General features: G+C 38.6%; 1 protein-coding gene across 1 annotated transcript in view; it reads right to left on the reverse strand.

The window, feature by feature from the left end:
* Positions 1–1,257: 1,257 nt before the first annotated feature.
* Positions 1,258–16,414, reverse strand: part of EVC (Ellis van Creveld syndrome) — a gene marked incomplete at its 5' end in the record, with an annotated part of 51,971 nt that continues 36,814 nt past the window's right edge. The window contains 9 exons of the mRNA XM_009701685.1: positions 1,258–1,371; positions 2,384–2,495; positions 3,687–3,780; positions 4,047–4,173; positions 6,097–6,205; positions 9,649–9,793; positions 10,600–10,806; positions 13,554–13,764; positions 15,082–15,191. Of these exons, the coding sequence (XP_009699987.1) occupies positions 1,290–1,371; positions 2,384–2,495; positions 3,687–3,780; positions 4,047–4,173; positions 6,097–6,205; positions 9,649–9,793; positions 10,600–10,806; positions 13,554–13,764; positions 15,082–15,191 (1,197 nt within the window). The remainder of the gene's footprint in view (positions 1,372–2,383; positions 2,496–3,686; positions 3,781–4,046; positions 4,174–6,096; positions 6,206–9,648; positions 9,794–10,599; positions 10,807–13,553; positions 13,765–15,081; positions 15,192–16,414) is intronic.

The raw sequence follows: 16,414 nt of genomic DNA on the forward strand, positions 1-16,414 counted from the left end.
TGTGACGGGAGCCCCTTCCGCGCTGCGTGGTTTAAACCATCATCAACTCTAATTATTAAAATCTTCCTTCTTACCATCTATATGGAGCACGTTGCAGAATTCAAGATGTTCAAACAGAGGTAAATAGGCTGCATCCGTTTAAAAAAAAAGCAGCAACTAAAACGTCCAGATCAGGAAGGCAGAGAGAGACCATAAAGCCCAAGTACTGAAATACCAGAATCAAATGCTTGAAGTGGTACGATTTAGAAAAACTGAGGTGAAAATTAACCATTTAACAATTGTGTGTAACATGCCTGGTAAAGTCATTTGTGTGGCAGCACTTTTGTCTGAAGTAAACTGCATAACTGATGCAGTATTTTCCATCATGCACCAAAGGACAGCCTTTTTGTTAGCAAAATGTATGTTCTTTTTAAAAAGGCAGAAAATTTTCATTTCATGAAAGCTGTAAGATTGCTTTAGTGGGGCAATTTATTACACAATACAGGTGCTCTGTACAGCCAGCAAGAACTAGCTGCTTTGCATAACAAGAGGAATTCCCATAGGAAACATAATAAGCGTAACAAAGTATGTTGGAAACAAAAGAGTATACTTAAGGAAGAAGACTAGAAACTGAAGTATAAAGAACAAAATAGTAAACTGGTTTTGTCTCATTCTTCCTAAAAATACTACTTTGAAATCTGAAGCAAACACAGAGACATACATTTATAAAAATCTTTGTACAAATTTTAAAAAGCATACATAGCCTTGGAAGCACTAAAATATAACAAAAGAGAGACCAAATGTAATCTTTTGATATACCAATACCATCTGAAGTCTGTTTACATATTCTTTACATTTCTATCTATTTCTGTTAGCCCAATGCAGCAATCACAAAATACTAAGACTAGATCTACCACATTTAGGGCTCATCACTATTGTAAGGAAACCTTACTGACATACATACACTGACCTGGGCAACCAGCCTAGTGTAGATCTGTTCTACAAGTGCACTTTCCTCAGGTATATTCCTAAACGAAAACTATCTCCCGTCCACATTCCCCAAGGGATCTGAAAGAGCTTATATTAAAGACTTCCTTGTTCCCCCTTACCAAAACCAGCCGGGAATGCTTTATTAACAGCTAAAGGAAGTCAGGATTGATTCTTGGTCTGTAGCTAAAGATTTCTTGGTTATTATTGATGTTCTTAATTGTTTCTCAGTAAAGCAGCTCAGTAAGTATTTATAGCTGCTGAGATTCCCCGGTAGAACGCTTTGGTACTCTGGGGTCAGACAGCTCATATAAATGCTTTTACTACCTGTTGCCTCTTTTTTTTAGCATCTTTGAGTTTTTCCTTGGTTCAGACTCCCCTTGATGTGGGCTCTGTAACTTCTCTCTGAAAGAATTAAACAAGAAACATGAAGATTGTAGACAGAGTTTTTAAAATGGTACAATTCTCTCTTAAACTAAACCAATTTTGATAAGAGAAGAAAGGCACTTGCTATATAACTTCTGCACTTGCTGGTTTCAGCTGCCTCTGTGGAGGCTGCCAAAACAAAGTTGCATAAAGATAAATGTTCCTTTGTTGGGTCCCTGTTCCCTACCCATGTATCCCTTGTTGGCTGTGGGAAAGGAGTGTGTGAAAAGGGCTGATGCCATCAGGGAAAGGAGCCATCTCCTGAAGTCAGTCCCAGGCTGAGGTCACTCAGGGGATACATACTTTTCCCCAAAGGCCTGTGGCTCCTGAGAACCAACTGTTTGCTTTGCCTGTCAACAGGATTTTCTCTGCTCAATATATCAAGCCCCAGCGACCAGCTGGCTGGTTTGACCTGCCCGTAGTAATCAGCTGGCATCTTTCAGGTTTGTAGCCATTTCTTCTCCTCTAGTTAGCACCCCAGCATAAGCCAACTGAAACATCTATCAAGAAAATCATTGTTAGAGCTGCTACCCTCATCAGCCAAAGACTGGCGCTTGCCTTTGTTCCTGAAATAAAGGTGGAAGTTGAAAGCCTAAATACCACAGACCATATTTTGGTTGCTACACGTCAGCCCAGTTCCATTGGATTCACTTGCCTCTGCTGATTTATGCCGTCTGTGACTCAGGTTTCAAAAAACCTAATTAAAGGAAATTTGCAAACGGTATTTCTCATTTCTCTACTTAAAAGCAAAGTTATTTATAAAATAAATAGCAGCACAGACAAGCAAACTCAGATGATTTTCCTAAATTTAAAAAAGAATATGGGGAAAAAAAAGGTCAAGTACATGTGAGAAGTAACTCTTAAGGAAGAAGCTCAGCTAGTGCATGCATTATATTGTGGGTTTGACTGACATACCCGCTTACGAAGTAGACTTTGTACTGCTTTTTTACAAATAGTTTTTCACATACCATTTTTTTAGCCTCTACTGTACCTGCATAAGCCAGGAGTCAGGCCAGGGGGCTCTTGAATATTTTCATGAGAATCATCTTTGTCTGCTGATTCTGGTGACTGAAAGGTCTTCCTTTTTGAGTTTGTTTTTTCCCCTGAATTGCCAAATGCATGTGGATTTAAAAAAAAAAAGAATCACATATAGTAGAGCTTGTTTGGTTTGATTAACCTAAAGAAAAAAACTACACTCCAACACTTCATACATACATGTTATTATTCCAAAGAATAATTCCACTTTTTGCACTAGTCTAGCACATTGGATTTTTACCATCAGTTAGTTCTCACAGAGCAGACCTTGAACTTTCACACTTGCTGAACACTGAAGTAAATTTCCATGAGGCGCAACAGTTGAAAGCCCCATCATATATTTTCTTAGCAAGTAACTGAAAACGGCTTTTTACTACCAGCAAACAGAAGAAAAGCCAATTCCTAATTTTATGTGATTGGAATCAGAACAATCTGATGTTAAAAAGTCACTGTTTTTAGGGCCCTGAGCTATGCTTCCATGTGTCCCTGGGGTCACAGTGCCTACCAGAGCAAACAGCTCTGCACACTTGAGAAACAACCAACTGGGGAGAGAAACTTCAAAACTGTCCAGGTGAGTGAGCTGCTTTTCCCTTTTGGGCACCCATCTCACCTTTCAGCGTCTTTCAAGTGTAATGCCAAATTTTTCATTCTGATAATGACAGAAGGATTGCATGGCTCAAAGGATGAGAATTTGTATGCTCTACCCCAAATGTGGATCAGGAAACACAACTGCTATTCTGACAATTTGTCCCCAAGTATCTCTTGAATAATGAGATAGCCTAATTTCTTAAAACTGCAGTAAATTCATATAAGTATTTCAAGTTTCCTGAATCAGTAAGATTTTACTTTTAAGCATGTGTGTGGGAAGGTGATTCTTCCATTCTACCAGGAGAGAGAAAGCTGGGCAATTCAGCTCTGTTGCCCTCCCAAAGACTTAGTGATTGCGGTGAACAGCGTTGTTTCTAAAGAACACGATAAAGACATGAAAAATATGAGCAAGGAAAAGCCTTACCTCAGAGGACACAATGCGATCTATTGGCTAAAGGACTGCTCTGGAATGAGGAATGGTGACACTTACTCATGGCTGTGCTACTGGCAAGCAGGGTGATCTTGGAAGGTTGCCTTACTTTTCTACATCCCAATTAGGGAAATGGCACTGATGAAAAATCTCTCCTGAGACTCCATTGTGTTATAATGCAAAACACGACTGATACGTGGAATGATACAGGTTTTTTTAAACACTTCAGGATTGCACCAACCTGCTGGCTTGCTCCTTTTGGAAGGCTTCTTCTTCACAGCCACTGGAACTCGGGCCAGCAGAGCCAACTCAGTCAGAAAGTCCTGCTCTGCTTCCTGCACACAAGGATAAACCAGAAGTCAGTTACTACAACACAGCTTCATTCTGGGTTATATTATTCTACATGTGGCATGACAAAAAAGGCATATGTCATTGAAGAAACACAAGAAACAATATGGCTAGCATGAGAGGAGCACTTCCTGCAAGACAATGATGAATCTTGACACTGATTTCAACTAGGACAGCAAAGAGACCCTTACAACCTGTTTGACGTTTTGCCATGGACTGCTTCAGATCTGTGAGTCATTTTACCCGGATTTACCCTTAGCTGATTCTCCAGCTCAGTTTCTAGGTGATGCAATCCCAGCAGCTTCTGTTTAAGAGACTCCAGACGAATTTGCTGCTGCAGTTCAAACTGAGCCAAAACCTTCTTTTGCTGCAGCACCATCCTGGTCAAGAGAAATTTAAAAGTACCAATGTTGTTCAGTTCAAGGGAGGAATACAATCCTGGCAATGAATATTCAGAAGATTTTGCCGAGAGAAGGGCTCATTAACAGTATCAAACCATTCAGATTTTCAGATAGATTTACTCATTTTAATAACCCACCTTGGCTCTCCATGGGATCTAAGCTCCTTTCGGAGGTAGGAATTGCAGCAGGAGTTTGAGTTGTCCGTGCTTGAACTTTGGGAGCTGGAGTTCAGCTCTAATGTTGAAGTCTGCTTTCAAAACCATTGTATGTTTCTAAAGTCAGCTTTACTGTCTGCTTGCCAAAGAGACAAGCTGTTAGAAGATCAGGTGTGAGGATAAGGGATTAAGAATTAGGCATTTCATTCCGGGCTCTTCAGTACCAGATCGAGACTGAGCCAGAAACATGGTAATTCAAAACTTGGCAATTGGGAGCACTGACAACTACAATCTTTGCTTGTTTTATTTTGCTGGTTAAAGATTAATATTAATATAGTAGAACCTGAATGGCTGCAACTTTGCTGAATCTGTATTTCTTGCCTGATCTACCTTGAAGCAATGCTGTCAATCACCCATCACATTACTCAAGGAAGGAGATAACACAAATTGTTTCTGACATCTACACATAACGAAGTTGCTATTGTAATGGCCAATGCTTACAAAAGGTTAGCTTTCAAAATTTGCTTTTTGAACTTGCACTCTTAACGTTGCACCAACAGCAAAAGGAAATAAAACAATCTATGTTGAGTTTAACAGGAGTTAGACAAATTAATGGAAATGTTGTAATTAATTTACACAGGACTGGGATTTGACTGTAAAAGAAATCACTATGACAATAGCAAAATGAGTTTGATTACTAATGGTTATGAGACCAGCTTAGATAATGAATAGCTACATTCTTCAATACCATATTTCTGCTTGCATAAAGGCCAATTTGATTGTATTTTGTTTTAAGACACTAGAATACATTATGGGAGAAAAAATTGAGACAACAGCTAGAAGTGAATTTATATGCCAGAATAAACTATAAATTTGATAATGAATAACTAACAGAACTTTTCTGAAGCCCTTTATTGCATGAATCCATTTCTATACTAATTCAAACAAGGATGAAAAACAGAAATTGGGCAATGATTTCTTTCAATTTAGAAGTAACAGAATGTCTAAAAAAAGAATTAACCTCTTTACAATGTCAGAATTGCAGATGCTGTGTTGTTCTGGATAATAAACCAAGAGTAAAGAAATAAAATAATTACAAAAGTGTATCATTTGCATGCCAAGTCACACAGCTTTTTATGACAACTTATTCCTTTGGAATTGCAATGCTTTTTGTCTGGACTCTAAGTTTCATAAAAACAGTAATGAATTAAATATGGTTTTTATTTAATTAACATTTGAGGGATTCCACTCTAAATTTAGTGCAAGTAATCTTGATCGTCCAAGGCATTCACTGAAATCTTCTTGCCATTTTGAGCATTATTTATGCTTCCAATATTTTCTCTTCATTATGGTATATGTTTACTCAACAGCAAACTAACAAACACTTTTGATGTTCAAAGCAGAAAGGTTGGAATGTAATGAATTACACAGCACCAGTTCCCATGCTACACTTATGTTAAATTTCTTTCAAAATTTGGCAAATGTGTTGGCATTGTTTTTCATTCTCTCTTTTCAAATTATGTATGTATAGTTCTTCAGTCTGTAATTAATAAGCATCAAAAAGTTTATTTAATAAGAAAGTAATTCTCTGAGATCAAAGGGTAGACATAATTTGGCAACAGACATTCCTTTTCCATCACAGACAAATATAAAACACAAACCCAAGACATTTATTCAGCTAGACATTTACACAGATCTGCAAACACAACATTCAAACAGAGTCAGCAGTGCTGCTGCCTGCTCTTACCTTTGATGGACTGTGGATGATACGTTGAGGAGGCCTTTGGTCTGTTTCTCTTTCAACGCCAGTTCATTCTCTTGTTTCTTCTTAAGTCTATTTCTTTCACCTCTTTCTGCTGAAATAATGCTTTTGTAAAATCTTCTAGGAAATTACAAACTCTGAGTTGTAGCAACCTTACAATTTATGTTTTACATCAGCACAAATTAATCCCTGTTCTAGGTAGTCTTTTCAAAGTTACCGCTCCTTAGGGTTGTCACATACTTCTTACACGCTCTTGCTCTGCCACTGTGATCTGTTCCACAGACAATAGTTTATGCATGATTTAGCTGAGATGGTAATGTCACCGAATTCCTACTCATATCTACCTCTCCCACTAGGATAACTGATTAACATGGAATTTGAAGCAGAAATTTTATGAAAAGACCTTGATGCTTTAAGCAAGAACTGTAATACCTCAACGAAAAATGCAATATAAAGAAAACCTCCGCTCAGAGGCCACTTAGTCCTGGTAATGCCTAACTTCACTAGATGTCCCATTGTTTGATGGCAAAGTATTCTGGGTACTTCTGTGTATGCTCACACTCTGCAAGTAACTTGGTGTTTATCTGCTGACCAGTCTCCTGACTCTTGCCCCTGAAGTCCTGTCTGGCAGCAAGGCTTGGGGCATGTCTGACAGATAGTATCGGTTTCCTTGCACCACTGCTTTTAAATAAAACACAGAAGGAGGGAGATGGATGGGTCCGTAACAGACTAGAGTACATAACATTCATTTGGAGAGCACCTGACCTTTTCTGAACACTCAGAGAGGCTGATAGGCCATCAGGGAGGAGTTACTGAATGTACTCTAGGCTGGACCGAGCTGGGCTGGGCAAGGAGAGGTACTCTCCACCTACTTTCCTGTGGCTGTGCCAGACAGACTGTGAATTCAGATTTACTAGGCCAATGGATACCCAAAGAAGCAAAATCCTCTCGCCTGACATTAAGCACAATCACTGGGAGAGAAGCCCGACATTATGGTCCGTACTCCCATTTAGCTATCACTGAATGAAGTACATAGGAAATTTCCTATGTGGCCATTCTAACCCCAGGGCTATCACATACCAGGTGGCTCTATTGCCAACATTGTTTTTCCATCCTGTGCTTTAGAGAGAGAAGTTATGAGAGTATTTGGTGAGGAAGATCACACTGTCAGTGTGGTAATCATGCTTGGAGACCACCTAACAGATCAGCTCCTTCTGAAAAGGAAGAAACATGGATGTTCTGCCTCCTGGCTGAGCTTGGATGGAAAGCAGTTGGCTGGCTGGCAGGGCTTAGGGGGTCCTGGCTGTGCCCCTGAGCAGAGCTCCAGGCTGTTAAGAATCACAGAGAGAAATTTAAGTGCTTCTGGGGCCAAGGCAGCAGCTGAAATGAAAAAGGAGTGAGGCTGTGCATTGCAAATTTAGATTTAGGTTAAAGAAGGAGTTACGTGCACTAAAGCATCGAAGTCCCTTATCAGATGGTAGTGCTCACTCCTAATATAAAAAGCACCAACAAAGCTGAAGTAGTTATCTGGTGATACTGAAAATCTCAGCCGGGCTGCAGCATGCACATGTAGGTTTGCAAAATTTTTTCACTGTAGCAGTTCATTTGATCTGTGAATTTCAGCTGTGTTTCTGGCCACCCAAATCCAAAACACTCCTGCTTTTATTACCAACAAAAATACTCTCATCCTCCCTCATGCCTGTGGGCTTACATTGCAGCAGAAGGATTTTTTTTTTCAGTTGAAACGAAAATGTGCTCCATTTACACATGTAATTTTCTTCCTTGAAGTTCATGGAACTCAAATACACTGAAACAATAATACATCAACACTAACTCTAGAAGAAAAAATAATCTAAATGAGCAACCACCAGAAGGCTGACTGTGGTTCTCATGACTGGTATTTTAGCTCTTGCCACCTAACTGGGAGACCAGTTGAGAGCAGTATCAAAACACTGATGAAGCAGAACATTCAAGTGTGCAATGACATCCGTCTTCGCTCAGCTCAGAGGATCATTCTGGAACAGGCTTCAGTTTTAGATCCTGCTTAAACGGACTCAAATCAAAGGGATTTTAGATGCTGTAGTTGGCTCAATCAGGGACGAAGAGGTCTTTAGAGGGACTTTGTGAGAACTTACGTAACTGACTGCCCTGCTAGCTGCCAATGTCTAAAATACAGATTGTCAAAAATCCTCACACAGATTTCGCCTTACCCTAGCACTTCAGCTTCCAATATGAAAAGTCTTCAAGGTTCACAACAGGGCACTGCAGAACAGATTGGTTCTGTCTTATAACGAGCGAGCGTATCTAGCTACTACTGGGTGTCACAAATCTTTCCTACCAACTCATCTCTGGATCTCTGCCTTCAGTGGATATGCTTGTTCCTCTTCAAAACCTCTCTTCCGTGGTTAAAGAATCTTCTCTATTTAACACTGCTAACTCTTTTTTTTGAAAAAACAATCCATTCCATGTGTTTCCAATACTTAGCCTCTGATGTTATTGCCGTTTTGCTAACTTGCTAACTTCATTTAATGCCAACAGGCTTCATCTAGGGGAGAGGAAAGGATTTAAAAAATAAATCAATAATCAGAGCTTGCTTTTGTTCTCCTGTCCTGAAGGAACTGAGCAATTCAAAATAATTCCAGGAGAAACTGCCTGATTTTATGTGAGATCCAACCGTTCATAAACCTCTTCAGCAGTTTTACAACCCGTGAGAGTGTCATGGTTGACAGCTAAGAAACAATGCAGCAGCTCACAGAGCGTTCCAGGATGGGCACGCTTGGCTTTTTGGTGTCTCCTCTAATGTACTTCCTCAACTTCAGAGACAACAACATTTCACTGAGCCAAAAAAAGGAATGAATATAAGAACCTAGCCCCCAAAGCTGAGGGCAGTCACCTCAGAGGAAGCGGACTGTCTGCCAATGATGTTTATGTCTTCTAACATGTGAGCAGGGACTGCAAACTCAGATCTCCCTTCTAGACAGAAGATTCAGCTTGTTGGTGCCTGTCATATACCCTCTCTCTCTCCCTATGAGTATTTGATTCATTGATTCATTTTATTTGCATATATTAATATGCAAAGTCAAACAGTGTTTATGGTAGACATTGGCTGTACAACCTAATACTTGTACAACTCTTTGCTTTCTAAATTCCTCTGCCTTATGTTGAGGTTTAGAGCACCAGAAAATCAGTTGCTGGTGGTTCTGACTATAGTGGTATCTCTGATCTTAGCTCGGTGAACCACAGTTCATGGTTAAACTATAATCTCCAGCACTGGGTCATTGTTCTGTGTGTGTCTGTATCAAACTTAGAGTAACAGGGTTCTGCATCTATGACTGTAATTCAAGTAATTATTAACAATAACAGTTCTACCACTTCTCCTTCACAGATGGAAATGGACCTACACATTCATTTTGCTTTGTTGCTTACTTTAAATAACAGATTTATGTTATCTTTAAAAGCAATCTTTATAGTGATAAGAAAATCAATTTATCTGTTAAAAAAACAGTATTAACTTATAGTTGTCAATATCATACGTACCTTGTAAGGATTTCAATTGTTCATGCTTTTTCCCTTCATAGCCTTCTGTGATTTTTCCTAATTGCTGATAGTAGTTTTGCACCAGTCTATTGATATTATTGCTGGTCCCATACACACTTTCTACTGCAGCTTCCACCAGTTTCTCCTGTGTTACACAGCACAAGTCACAATTCATTTTCTAAGTCCAAAACTGAAGTGTTTTAATCTGTCTAAAATGGAACACCCAATCTAATTTTGTATGTGCACACAAAATTGTGAATTTTGTGTTTTAAAAATGTGGCAGACTGAGATGCTGGAAAACAGGTATTTCTATTAATCCATGGAACATTTCAACGTGAAAAAGTCCAATAAAATCTTTCTAATGTGTCTCACCTCCATCTGGGAAGGGGTCATACACCTATCTGTTCAATCTCGATGGCTCGTTTTACCTGTCCACCCGACTGCCAGCGAAGTAAATCAGTATAGGTGAAGCTCTACTACAACTTTCCATTATACAGAAAATCCAAATGTTTACTTTGGAAAAATTTTATTAACCTATCAAGCAAATTTTATTTTTATTTAATTATTTATCTATGAATTAATCTTAAGCTGTTAATATACAAATAGTATTAATTAACCATAAAACCTTCATCCATAGATAACCATCTCAATTTCTTCCTCATTTTTGTTATTCTCTGTCATCAAGAACTCTCTCAATTTTTTTTTTACGTTCCAGGGCTTGGCTTACTAAAATCTGTTTTGGCTGTTATAGCAAGTCACTAGAAAATACTGTACTTCCACGTAAGTGTTAGTTTGTAAATACTTTGCAAAGTATCTTCAGTTTTAACACAGGTTGTAATGGTTTCTTGCTGATACTTCTAGGCATAAGGTAATGCATAAATGAAATTGCCTTCCATTTTGGCAAAGTAGCACTCATTTTGTTCGGAAAACTGCTACTGAACATTTCCATACCTTGAAGTCCTGTCCTTCATCTGAATTCTTTTTTCCAGCTTTCCGTCGGGCATGCTGCAGCAGTGTCTGCCCAATCACCTGCTCCATGTGCTGCTGAAGAAACTGAAGAGCTTCTTGGATTTCTGTGACTAGCTGCTGGTGAAATTCTAAATGGGTTTGCTGCATTTCTTCCTCAAGCTTCTCCTCCTCTTCCAGAATGTGGGACTCCTGGTAATCAGACAAAAAGATAGCACTGCTATTTAAATACGTTGACAAACTTAGTCAGCTTCACTTTCTTTTAAAGTCCTACACTCATTCAGAATGTTGCTGTTATAATACTTAGAATAAGCTAATTTCCAGCGGAAGTTTATGTCCAGTCATTTAACACATTTGTTTTTGCAACAGAACTATTGCCTCTGTCATGATCTGTACAATAACAGCTGCATCCTGTACCATTCGTCATTTCCAAGTGATGTACTCCTACCTTTGTATTCCGCTCTATTGAATTTGGTCTTATTTCTACTAAAAATATGAACAATCAAGGTCAAATATCCTGAGTCCTGTAAGGGATAATTGTGGATGCCTTGATAAAGTGGATAGGAACAAGGCAAATATACAGTTACGCACCTGGAATACTTGTACAGTTTGTGCGGTCTACCTGAGAAAAAGTTGGTATATTGGTACTTACAGCCCTTGTGAGAGGTAACGAATGTGTTTAATAGCACTTGGAAACTATTTGCACTCTTGGTGTCTACAGCATTCCGTGGTGATGAGTTCTACAGCTTATCCACACATTTCTTAATTTTGAACCTGCCATCTAATAGCTTTGCTCAGTGCTTTCTTCTTTTATTAGAAACAAGAAATTGGAAACAAGTGAAAAATGGTTCTCTACTCACATATTTTATGCCAGTTAGTTTTAAAACTTATGATATTCCAGAAGACACCTCTTTTTCAGGCTGAAGAGTTCTAGTCTCTTGAGGTCTTTGGACCATCCTTGCCACCATTTTCTATGCTTCTTTTTAAAACCACTTTCCCTCTAAACTCTCTTTAGCACACAATAGTATACACTCACCAGCACGACCTGTTCTGTCTTCCTTACGTGTATTACTGTTCCATAGACTGCCTTCTATTGAGTTGCTTATGTCCCTCATATTAATATTCTCATTTAAGGCTAAATAACTTTAAATTATTCTGGGAGATTTGACAGTACGTATTTGATGTTCTCTTGGAAATAAGAAATGCAAGTAGAAAAAGAACCTGCTCTGATCACATTCATCTGTGGAAAATAATGATGTCCTTGTTAATGCTGGGTTATTCTGACATGTCTTTATTTATAGCTCAGATATATGTTTTAGATGGGTTTTTTTTAGAGAGTCGGAATGCCATTAAACCGTTTCTCTTTTTTTTTTTTTAAGACACCCAATGTCATGTTATCATGTCCAAGCTAGCATTCTTTAGTCTTGTTTTACATTTTATATGAAATCAATAGATAGACATGACACTGTCTACCAGTCTAAAATTGGCACAAGCTAAAATTAAGTTTAGTTCAAACAACATGGTATATCTAAAACTCTGGTTGAGCGTCTGTAAATTAACCTTTTCCTAAACTCCTTATACACTGGTTCTAGTTTTGGAAGTTCTTAATAATATTTTTTTCTCTCTGACAATTCCATACCTAGGCCCTACTTCTTTCACAGCAAGGATCTTACATGTTTATTTTTAGGCACCTCTTGTGAGATGGGTTTTAGCGGGCCTTGGAAAGAGGCTGTAATGGAGAGAGGCCAAAGGAGCAGTAATAGCTGGGGGCATCTCATTTTTGTTAGGGAAAACAGTGATTGTATCAATTAATGTCCTTGTGGAAGCTAAGTGAGAGGGAGTAGTGGAAAGCACATAACAAGCACAATGCAGTCACATGCATTTATATTTTATTCTTTTATATTTAATTTCTTCTGAAAGTTAATGAGATTTTAAGATCTTCACATTTAACAGGAACTACTTCAATAGAAGTATCAAATATGAAAATGGCAGCAGACAGAATTTCCTTATTCCTCTTCCAAGTGGAGAAATAGGGTTCATCTTATGCAAATCAGAATTAGAGGGACACAAAATATTATCTCTCAGCTAATTATACAGCGATAGCATGGAGCACAGAGCTGCAAAGTGTTGGGTGGGTTTAACCCATATGTGCAGGAGCAGTGGGTTGGGCAGGGGCTATCACTGACACCTGATAGGAGGGTTCTCTGAGGTTGAAAACTGAAATTTGGTGTTGTTCTAGGTAAATGTCCAATACAGATAAGTAAATAACCAACAACACTTAATGGATTAACCCTAAAAAGCACAGTCACAAACAGATTTGAAAGCAACCTGTGGGAATATCAAGTCTAAAAATCCCTTAAACTTTCTCCCATCTCCTTGACCTACAGGACCCAGGTTATTTGGAAGGATATCAGGGGAAGGGATGCTGAGCATCTCATGGACAGAGGAGAAAGAAAAAAGAATGAAAAATGATGACAGTATAGAAGAACTTGCTAGGTCTAGTGGAAGGAAGAATTTCTTCTGATGCTCAAGTAAGAACTTTTCAAGTGCATATTACAATCCCTAGCAGATTTAGTAGGAGTTTATCTTACCCTGAAGCAGTAACTTGCGTAGAAGTCCTTTATACATGTTGGTATGTCTTCTTTCATTAGTATTTTCAAATAAAATAAATAGCTAAATAAGATTGCTATGATAACACATATCACAGATAGCTAGCCAGTAGATGAAGTATTAGGGAATTTAAAATGTCTGTCCAAACTAAAACAGGCACACTTGGGGACCTCCTATGGCAGCAGTGGGTGGATTTTTGACAGAATATTTTCCTTTCTATTTGGAACCTGACCAATTTTATTTTTTGAGCTCTTCTGTGGCTACTTCTAATGCTAGACACCCTAGCATATGAGACCTCTGGAGAAAAAACAGCCAGACACTGTACCTACCACTGCCTTCTGTAACTGCCACTGGTCCTCATCTTGGCAGGGCGAGGATCCCTTCTGCAGGGTATGTTGCTCTCTCAGTTCCTGAAGCAAGCTCTTCTTTCTGGACAGTCTCATGCGGGCCAGGGCTGCCATTCCAACTCTTCGGAGGGTTAACCTTCTGAGCACTGAACACAGCAGAAGTCGGTGTTTTTGCAATATATAGTTAACAGACCTGTAAAAAGGACCATTAAAAAGCAATCAGCTAAGCTGCTTGCTGATTTGGCACACCTGTGTTCAGCAAAGTCATTGCTTAAAGATGACAAGAGTTACTATTCACTCTGTGTAATGTCTTCTCATACAAAGCATGCCTTGGAAAGCTGCCCAGGTGTAAAGAATGGGTATTGCTGTGATAGACTTCTAGTTCTGTGATGCTGAAGTTAAATTAAAATAAAAATAGGAAGAAAATAGATAATAATCCATAATTATATCACAATTGTTTTTTTAATAGGAGACTTGAAATAAAATAAGAAATGAGAATGTAATCAGAACTACAGAAAAGTTCTTTCAAGAAAATGCAGGACAGCATAGCTTGGATTAACAAGGAGGCACACTGAAGAGACAGTGAAGAGGCTAGTGTTAGCTGGCAGGGCAGACATGGCTGAAGCAAGTTTGTGGTGAATTTTAAACAGCAGAGGAAATTTTGAAGTTGATTCTGGACCAGGTGAGTGAAATCTGTGTGCACGTTTGAGATGACTTTGTGCCTGTATCTAACTTGCATGTATGTGTAAGGCAGTGTGAGCTCTCTAGATACCAAATGCTGGGAAACACTGAAGTCAGAGAACATGAAAATGTAAGGTAGAACCGAAAACCAGAGCAAAAATAAAGGAGTGCAATGGCAATAATACCAATATTCCAAATAGACAAGTCTTCAAATGCTTTGATCTTTGGTAATGCGAAGACCATGGTAAATGAAGTCATTTGATATCTTAATCAAAAAATGGCAGATTAACACAGATTTGTGGATTTTTTGAGAAGTATCTCTATCAAAGAGATGCTTAGCTGTACAAAGCTGAGGTAAAACTAAAAGTTTCCTTGGTGAATACAGACAGAGAATGCAAGCAAAGAGTCATTATCATGCAAAGCAATGGTCACTGGTATTGTAACAGCAGAAAGAAAAGGCAGAGCTGAATGGTGCCGGACTGAACATTTTATCTTGAAGAATATCGAACTTCAGTGTGACATAGAGAGTGCAAAGAGAGGCTGGTTCAAGATTAGAAATCACTCACAAACGTAGCAGTAGATACACAGAAAGCACACCCCATGACAAATCACAGAGGACACTATTTTTTTCTACTTACCAGGAGTCACATCTCTTGTTTTTTTAATTTGTTTTTGATACTCAGACAAAGAACTAGAGTAAATGCCTCTCTGTCTGAAGATGCTCATAATACCTCAACATTGCTTTTCACAATGTAATGTACACAAATTTTTATCTTTGCATGCAGCACTGCAGTTTTACCCCACTGCTTATTGATAAAACCATGCTTACTCATCACTGAGGCATCCTAGTCTGCTTACAACACCTTGAATTATCTTCTCTTGTTTCTCAGACAGGTGCTTTTGCATCACAGCAGACAGAGCATATTCCTTTATCCATAGCTAAAAGCAGGGGAAAAAAATTACAATCTTAAGATACTCTGGTTTCAGTCATTCTAGTCACCACATTAAGAAACAGGCATTTATTTTGCTAAAAATAATCATTCCCCTCTTTCAAGAAACAAACTCATGCTGAATTAAAGTTATTCCACTTAGGAATAATTTTTTTTCTCAATAATCAAACTCTTAAAACAATGCTCACTAAAAAGAAAGCGAGGCTTTGCACTGGTTTGGATCAGCCCTGAGCTGTATCTCCTACAGCTTTTCTGGTTTCAGCAACATAGGAACAAGAGAAAAAGAATAATATGGCACAAAATATTGCATAGACTCTTACCAGCAGGTTGCAGTGGGCTTTTTGTTCAGCTTTTTTTCACTAGTAGAGAATGTAGTTTTTATTTTCACTGAACAAAATAAAGGTATCATCTTCCATCACACTTTTGTGTATATTACACAGGGCTAATAGTTAGAAATGGAGATTGCGTGATTAGGTTTATGGTGTGCAAGTTTACAGCTCCTTCAGGGTGACATTTAGACCAAAGAATTTAATCTTTAAATGTTTTGATGGATTTGCCATTAGACTGTAAACTTTTGGAGATATGGACTTAAGATTTTGTTTAGTGTACTGCCATAATTTAAGGAATAATAAGCCATAAGGCGAAATGGTTGTAAGGCCCAAACTCTGTAAGAGCAGGAGTATATTTTAAGCTACACTGGCAGCTGGATAAATGCAGGTTGCCGGCAGATGTATGCAGAGCCCTAAATCAAATATAATACTCAGGCTCTCTGACAGCTTCACTTCATGTTCTAGCCTCATTCAGAGCCTGAGGGACTAAATTTTCTATTACTGCAGACAGCAAGGTTTCAGTAGATCAATATGTCTAGCAAAGAATTAGATGTGTAATTGCACAATTGTTAGTGTTAGGAATTAGGAGTGGTACTGTGCCTTCCTGCTGGATTTTATAGTCTTTTCCTTGGGAAGCAGTGATCTGTTCAGGAGAGAGGCTTTATCTGCGAGCACAGAATGAACTCCCCTGGGAAGTGCAGAACATCAGAAACCACATCATCTTCAGCTTTAAAATAAAAATGTATTTCTTTCTTGGATCACCTTCTCTGTAATATATACAGCAACACATCTAATTGACCCCTCTCCGTGCAGAAAACCTTACCCATACACATGCTCCTGAGCAGGATGCCTGAGAAGGATGGGCAGGCAGTCAACAACAGGT

The sequence above is a fragment of the Cariama cristata genome, unplaced genomic scaffold (assembly GCF_000690535.1).
Source record: "Cariama cristata isolate BGI_N322 unplaced genomic scaffold, ASM69053v1 scaffold20826, whole genome shotgun sequence".
NCBI classification, from domain to species: domain Eukaryota; kingdom Metazoa; phylum Chordata; class Aves; order Cariamiformes; family Cariamidae; genus Cariama; species Cariama cristata.